The following is a 7,577-nucleotide window of genomic DNA, read 5'->3' as shown; positions in this document are numbered from 1 at the left end:
TGCGATTCACAGGTACTTCTCCCTTTGTTCCATTTTTCAGACCCGTCTTTAGTTCTGGAGTTCCAATGAATGCTCATTGTGACTGAGAAACAGAAAATGGGATTCTGTCAAATTTCAGTATTTGAATTTATGAACTTAACCAAAATTGGCTGCAGACTTGTTACTGCAATGCACCCTGCTGCATAAAATGACTGCAAACTTCTCCATGCAATCCTGCTGTGTGAGTATATGTACGTGCATGATACCGCATCCTTTAGTACTTATGAAAAACATATCAATATTGTATAAATAAGTAGACATTGATTTTTACTGAGAACATAAAGATTTATGGAAGCAGGCAGTGCTGTGTGGCAGAAACTACGACAGCAGTTTCTAGAAAAATCTATGAAATATTTTACATTTGAGATATAGAAAAAAATTCCATTAAAAATGAATCCAAGTAGACAGGTCCCTTTGTGGAAAACAGATTGCTTCTGGTAGTGGACAAGGGTAAGTTTTAAAGGCAACTGGTTTACAACAAATGAAACTCTTTGTCCAAATTTGAACACAAATGGCTTCCTTTAAGATTCTGGAGATTTTCAAGGAGGCTCTCAGTGGAGCAAGAAGAGTACAGGCTAAACACCTGTGCAATGGCCCTGAGTCAAAAGGACTAAACTAAGCAAATAAGGAGATGTACCCGTGTCAGGCAGAGAGTAAAACTGTGCTGTTGTTTCAAGGTGGAAAAATGACATTCAAAGTTGACTGATTCAGGTTCTGCTGGTAACAGCAGTAAGTAGAAGCTGTAATAAGGACCACGTAGAGGGTTCCCTGTCCGTGATACACCATCCAGAACTAGGGATTGTAGCAGTGACTGAGAAGCACGTTTTCCAGTGTCAGTCGACTTTTACACTGACACACAAGGTAAATCTCGGGACTGATTTAGAAATCGTGCTACAGCAAACACCTCAGCAGCCAGCTCATACAGAGGAAATGCCCAACCTCAATTCTCCATGGCATCATGCTTTACAATTGTCAAGAGCAAGTAGAAGAACACAATGCAGAAGCATAGTATATACCAGATACTGTGGAAGGAACATAATCCACAACACCAGAAATACAAATGCATTCCATATAGCTGGTTTCCTCCTGTGCTGCATGTATTCATAAACCCTGCAGAATACTTGGGCTGTGGCTGTATGTGTTTCTGCTCACGTGTGGGCTATACAAAACAATAAGGGACTTAATTTTCTTGATGTGCTAGAGCTTTTTGCTGAAAATGTCCTATTTTTTGGGCAAGGGGAAGAGAACGAGAACTGGAATGGTTTTAGAGAAAAAAAATCATATAAAACTGGGAAAGTTCTGCTGATTTTATTTGTAGCTTTTAATGATTAGCAGCTTCTATCTTTACAATTAATTCTTTGTCAGTATTACTACAAATGCCTTCAATTTCCTTGCTGTCCCCCAACGGACTCCAGCTCATTAATATGCAGCTCTAAGCAAGTATTGAAGCTGTTGTGCATTTCAAATCTCCCCAAGGAAGCTTTTTAAAATTGTAAGTAAGACCTGATACTGAGAGTTATTAGCACCAAACCTGCAAAAAAAAAAGCTTCTGTGCAGGCAGCAATGACTCTTCAAGTTACAGTTGCTGTCACCTTTTTTATCCTGAAATTTATTATAAATGTGAATACCTCAAAGGATTTCTTTGATGCAGCCAACATTTCCAGCTCTCAAAAACTATTGTTTATGGATAGAACTGGGCTTGTGCCAGCATCTTAGATTTGAGTGATGAAGCTGAACTTCTAGGTCAGATTTAATTGCATCCACACTGAGAAATACTCAGAAGATATCCAATGAAGGCAGCAGAGGGATAGTACACCGTGTCAAATGCACTGCAGTGGGATGGAGAAACTGGAAGTTTGTAGACTTGCTAAAAGGCAGGTCATAACACTCCACAGATGTGTCAGATTTAGATCAAGATCAAAGTCCAGCCGCAATGCTTTGAGACCAGCTTTTGCTCAAACCTCTGATACTTAAGCCTGCATCCAAAGTTTGGATCTTGTCCACTTACTTATAAAAGTCTGAACAGCTCCATTTTTTCAGCTCTGTCTCGAATTAAGAAGAACAATCAGTCTAACTTCTAAACTGCTAGCAGAAATGATTTGCCAGGACTAAGGTGAAGGCAGACTCCCATGACTACAGTTATAATAACAGAAAGAATGTGTAAACTTGAAATTGAGAGGTAGCTGTGGAGCTGCCTGCCATTGGCATGTTGGTGATTCTGCTAACTAATCTTCTTTCATTAGTGACACATGGAGTGTGAGGTTTTTGTTAGAGGAAACCAAACCAACTTCCACATAAGGGAGCCTAAAGAGAGGGAGAAAGCCATTCCTCAACACTTCTCAGAGAGAAAGGTATTATTCCAGAGAAAGGGTTCTTAGCAGAGCATCTTGGTAGAGTGATACTATAGTGTCCCATACATTGTCCAGCACAAAATAACTGGAAAGATTTTTAGCAGCAAAATACCTCAAATTGGAATTTGGAATGTCCCTCAGCTTCCAAAAGTGTTCACAATTTAGTAAAGCCTTTATTGAATGACCCAAAATATCAGTAAATACTGACACCTATCAGGAGGGAGAGCTGATCCAACAGAGCTATTGCCCAATAAAGATGCAAAACCTCAAGTTGTGAGAGTCCTCTTCCATTGCACCTTCTTAACAGTTCCCCCAGACCTGAGAAATGAGGAAATGCAGATTTGCTACCGAGCCTCTTCAGGCTCAAATGACAATTTCATTGTGTCCTGAGGTCCCAATTTCCTGATTAGGGGTGTCCTTCTTCCTCACCAGCCCTGACCCTACTTCATTTCCAACCAAACTTAGCCATCAGCTACGGGCCGAGGAAGCCCCTCTCCTCTAGATCCTGCTGCGTGTATAGGTTCCACTCGTTTCCTGCTGGGCTACTCCATCTGCTCCAGCACCCCTTCAGCCACGCTGTTGCAGCCAACATCACCCGGGCTGCCGCTGCCTCCCGAAGGGCCTGGGTGTGAACACATCTCCTTTGGGATGCTGCGGGAGCCCTCACCCAGCCGGACAGCCCGCAGCACCTCCTGTCCTACATCTCCTAGGCGGAGTTCCGCCTGGGAAAACGCACGCTCCGGCAGCCTTTCGCAGCCGTGCCCGGGGGAGCCCCGGCTCAGCAAACCCTCCCCTGAAGGAGGGGCGGTGCCGCCCCCTCCCCGCCCGGCTCCTCACGGCCGCCGGCAGGGGGCGCTCGCCGCCCGCCAACGCCGCGGGGCCGCGCCCCGGCCCGGCCCAGCACGCCCGCCCGCCCGCCCCGCCCGGCTGCGGGGGCTCCCGAGGACCGGCGGGCGGCACCGTCCCGGACCGGCGTCCTGTCGCCGGAGCCGGGAAGGAGCGCAGCCACTCAGCCCACCTCGCCTCCCGCGGGACGGTGCCCGCCCTCCGCGCTCCCCCAGCCCGGCAGCCGCGGGCCCGCAGAGCCGCCGTGCGCCCCTGTCCCGCCGGCCCGCGGTCAGCGCTGCCGCACCGGGGTCCGCCCGCTGCCGTGGCCCCCGGGTCTGTGCGGAGAGCGCAGGCCGGGGTGCCGGCCGGCAGAGCCTCCCGGTCCCGGCCAGACCCAGCGCGCCCGGGGTGGAAGGGTCAGCCCGGCCCTGCCCGCAGGATCGCCCGCGGGCACGGCGCTGCGCCCGGGGCGGCGGTCCCTGGCAGCACGCGTGGTTAGGCAGGCATAGCTGGCATAGCTGGCAGCTTGGGAATTGAACGTCTGCCGAAAAACAAAGGAAATCTGCCAGCTCGCCACCAGAACCGCCGAGCCCAGAGAAGGAGCAGTTCCACGCCGCAGTGTGAGCGGCCCCTCGTCAGCGCCGTGGGGCCAGCGGAGGCTGCACTGCTCTGCACTGCTGCGGGCTCGCACGGCATTTCCCTGCCTTACCTTGTCATCCCTATCACGTCTGCCTACAGAACAAACCACGGGATTTCCGCATGCGGATTTATGTGAAACCTATTCGCATGCAGCAGCAGCTGGGGTGCACCTCCTTTTGTTTGCTCGTTTGTTCAAATTTTTGGGGTCACCCACGTAAACGCACAAGCACTACCGATGTAGCCTGGCTATCTTGGCTGGCATCACTTGTGTCAGCTTTAAATTAAAGCTTTCCTAACATGAATGGAATGGCTGTTCCACTCTAAGGGTGATAACATAGTAAAGTTAAAACACAGCAGAGCATCTTACACATCTTTACTATTGTCGGAGTATCTGTGAAGACAGACAAGGACTAGGAGATTCCTTGCTCAGTGATGCTGGTTTTGTTTCCGCACGGCTTTTATGGCCCAGGTACACTAGGGATGCTGGAAGGATGCATTTATATGGAAGCAACAATAGGAGGTTGGTAAGGTGGATGCAAGTCCCCTGTGTGTTCTGCCCTCTCATCTGCATCAACCTATCCATGTTATGACCCTATCAGGGGATCTGACATTTAGCTCTTTATTGCCTCCATTTCTGAGAAAATGAGCAACTTGTTTTGAGAGGGAAGATTTATTAGAGATGATTTTACGATCTACAGGATTTGAAATAAAATAGGATATGTAACTAGATACACATGACCATCAAATAGAAGTCATAATTAGAAGGAAAAGATTAACAGGGACACAAGTCTGGAGAATTTCATTGTTAAGAGATCAATTTATTATGCCCTTGGCTGCAAGTTGAATGAATAACATTTAAAATTACAACAAGGAAAAGAGATGCCACTGCCTGTCATAAATACAGCTTGCTTTTCTTTCCTAGTTATTTAGGGAAGATTGGAAACACTTGTGAATAAAGCCCGAATAGAGGCAACTAACCAATAACTGCGGTGAAAGCAACAAGGTTCTCCCCCCCACCCCGCCCCCGCACCCGCCCGCCTTTGCAAAAACGGGAGGAAAATCACAGATGTCAATCAAGGAATACTGCAAAATAAAATGGACCCTCCCGTCAGCCGAGGCACCGCGCAGAGCAGCGGTGAGCCTCTGGCAGTCTGCTCGCAGCCGCCGGCCCTGCAGCTCCGCCGCTGACCGGGGAGCGCACGGGGCTCCGCAGCCTGGGTCTTCCCTTCCCTCCCTTGCAAAACTGTCAGGCACAAATGGGCAGGAGGATATTGGCTGTAAGGGACGCGGAGGCTCCTCCCAGAGCCTGGATCCCGATATTTTCGGAGGATTTCTTTTAACTCAGTTACAAACCTTGGTGAAGGGAACAAGTTGCCGATGTAACGGAGGCGGAGAGCCCGGCTCCCACTCCTTCCTTTGCCTTCCTAGTGCTACCTTGGATGCTTCGCCTTACTTGCGGATAAGAGCTTTGCTGCCTGCCGGGGGATAGTTCCTGCTCTGGATGTTGCTGTTTCTGTGAAAACAAGGGTTGTAAGGGAATGAGAGGGAAGACAATGAAGAAAAACCGACCGGGAGAAAACCCCAGTCCCAAGCGTTTTCCTGAGAACTGACGGGTGTTTTGTGGCTGAGTGATTCCGTCGGAGGCGGAGGAGGGAGCAAGCCTGCCCGCTCCTCGGGGGACTTCCCGGGACCGGCTATTCCCTTCGGATGCGGACTGGGAAACCTGTAGGAAATTCTCCCGCCTCCCTACGAAGCCACCATGAATTCAGTGGCTGGAAATAAGGAGAGGATTGCGGTCACGGCTCGGAGCAGAAAATACGGGGTAAGTTGTAGGCGGAGAGGCGGCTCGGAGCGGTGGCCACCGCCGTGCTGGGGTTCCCGCGCCCGTCGCCCGCCGGCTGCCAGCGATCGCCCTGCCGCCTCGCGCAAGTTCCGCGGTGCGGGGCGGCAGCGGCTCCGGGCGGGGGAGGCGCGGGGGCCGCCGCGGGCGCGGAGCGTCCGAGCGAAACTTGGCGGCGCCGCTGGGCCTCCCTGCCTGACCCGCTGCTCCTTCTTCCCGCTCCAGGTGACCGACCCCTGCTCCCCCACCAAGCCCGCCGCTCCCTTCTCCCCCGAGAGCTGGTACAGGAAGGCATATGAGGAGTCCCGGGCGGGCGGTCGCCCGGCGCCGGAGGGAGCCGGCTCTGCCCTGGGCTCCTCCGGCACCCCGTCCCCAGGCTCCGGCACGTCCTCGCCGGGCTCCTTCACCGGCTCGCCGGGACCTGCCTCGCCCGGCATCGGCACCAGCTCCCCTGGCTCGCTGGGCGGCTCTCCGGGCTTCGGCACCGGCTCTCCGGGCTCCGGCAGCGGCGGCGGCTCCTCGCCGGGCTCGGACCGCGGCGTCTGGTGCGAGCACTGCAACGCCCGCCTGGCGGAGCTGAAGAGGCAGGCGCTGAAGCTCTTCATCCCCGGGCCCGTCAGCAGCAAGGTGAGCGCGGCGCCGAGGGGAGCGGGGCTTGCCTGTGCCCGGAGCGGCCTCCAGCAGCCCCTGGGGCTGTCGGCCATCTGGGCTCCCCTCTGACAGTGTCACCGCTGAGGGCTTTGGGTTTATTTGTGTTCGCCCCTTCTTGGTCTTGTTCTCTTTTCCCATCCCTTCCTCCTGCTTCGTGTGGAGAAGGGTGCCTCTGTCTCCGGAGAGTTGCCAGGCTTCCGGGGGCATTTGCGACAGTCCCTGCAGCTCAGGTCTTGTCTCCCTCTTTCATTGCACTGGTAGTGGTTCTGTGGTATTTCCTGCGTGCCTTTTTTTTTTTTTTTCCAAGTGGGAGGTAAGTAAGGGTGGGAATTCTACATGGAAGTCATTGGCCCCTTCCCATTCTGCTATCTTTGATCCCTACAGGATGGATTTACAAAATGCCCTGAGACTTGGCAGCCAACTTAGTGGTAAGGTGTGTATGTATGGTCTGGTGCCAGTGGTCTCTACCTCCATTGAGGGAGAGACTCTCCTGTAGCTCTGGATTCAGATGAGGCAGTGAAATGCTGTGTGAGCCCAAAGGTCACCCAGGGAGGCTGTGGCAGACTATGGCATTGAACCCAGCTCTCTTGGGTGTCATTAAAAGAAGGATAACTTGCTGATGCTTCTCTGTTATAGAGAAGTGTTGACTTTTTATTTTTTTTTATTCTTAAGAGGACTTGAAAATACTTGGAGCTTCAGGACCCTGAACACTGGGTTTAATAATCCTGTGTCTAAAGAGGATGTAAGCATTTCTGATATTTGGCACCAGGTTTTAAGAGCTGACTGATCCAGAATAGAGCTGGAAGTTTGCTTTCTGCCTCTGTTGGGGAATTTGGTACCTCCAAAAGCATACTCTGAAATTTCTTGGGTTTGTTTTTTTGGGCACTGTTTTTTGTTTTCCCTGTTTGTTGCCTATAGAAAGATTAGGGCTAACAGCCCTAAACGAGCGACCAGAAGCCCTTGGCTGACCTCATGCTACCAAAATAGTAAGCACTGGGTCCCTCCATAGCAACTCTGTGAGTGTTGTATTGTGAATGGGTCTATAGCTCCTGGAATGTAGTACAATACAATTTTGTTTGCCCTGTTGGGTCCAGGTACTATCAAATGAAAATATTTACTCTTCCACTTCAAAGACTTTTCATTAGTGGTTACAATAAAGAGGTATCGTGGAAAAGAGCAGACTGCTGAGAAAGGATCCCTGGTATTGCTGTTTTGTTGTACTCTCCATT

At 51.2% G+C, this 7,577-nt stretch overlaps 1 protein-coding gene and 1 long non-coding RNA gene across 2 annotated transcripts in view; one reads left to right on the top strand and one right to left on the bottom strand.

The window, feature by feature from the left end:
• Positions 1-4,654: 4,654 nt before the first annotated feature.
• LOC126639919 (uncharacterized) lies at positions 4,655-5,620 on the bottom strand. Its single transcript, XR_007628905.1, has 2 exons — positions 5,469-5,620; positions 4,655-5,370 (listed from the first exon to the last, which is right to left on the bottom strand). It is a non-coding gene; the product is annotated as an uncharacterized LOC126639919 (long non-coding RNA).
• Positions 5,369-7,577, top strand: part of KIF26B (kinesin family member 26B) — a 283,959-nt gene continuing 281,750 nt past the window's right edge. Inside the window, exons 1-2 of the mRNA XM_050315249.1 lie at positions 5,369-5,679; positions 5,923-6,324. Of these exons, the coding sequence (XP_050171206.1) occupies positions 5,617-5,679; positions 5,923-6,324 (465 nt within the window). The 5' untranslated portion in view covers positions 5,369-5,616. The remainder of the gene's footprint in view (positions 5,680-5,922; positions 6,325-7,577) is intronic.

The sequence above is a fragment of the Myiozetetes cayanensis genome, unplaced genomic scaffold (assembly GCF_022539395.1).
Source record: "Myiozetetes cayanensis isolate MyiCay16 unplaced genomic scaffold, myiCay2020 scf2-11, whole genome shotgun sequence".
In the NCBI taxonomy this organism is placed as follows: domain Eukaryota; kingdom Metazoa; phylum Chordata; class Aves; order Passeriformes; family Tyrannidae; genus Myiozetetes; species Myiozetetes cayanensis.
Note: the sequence above shows the minus strand (reverse complement) of the source record. Positions and strands in the feature narration are given on the sequence as shown.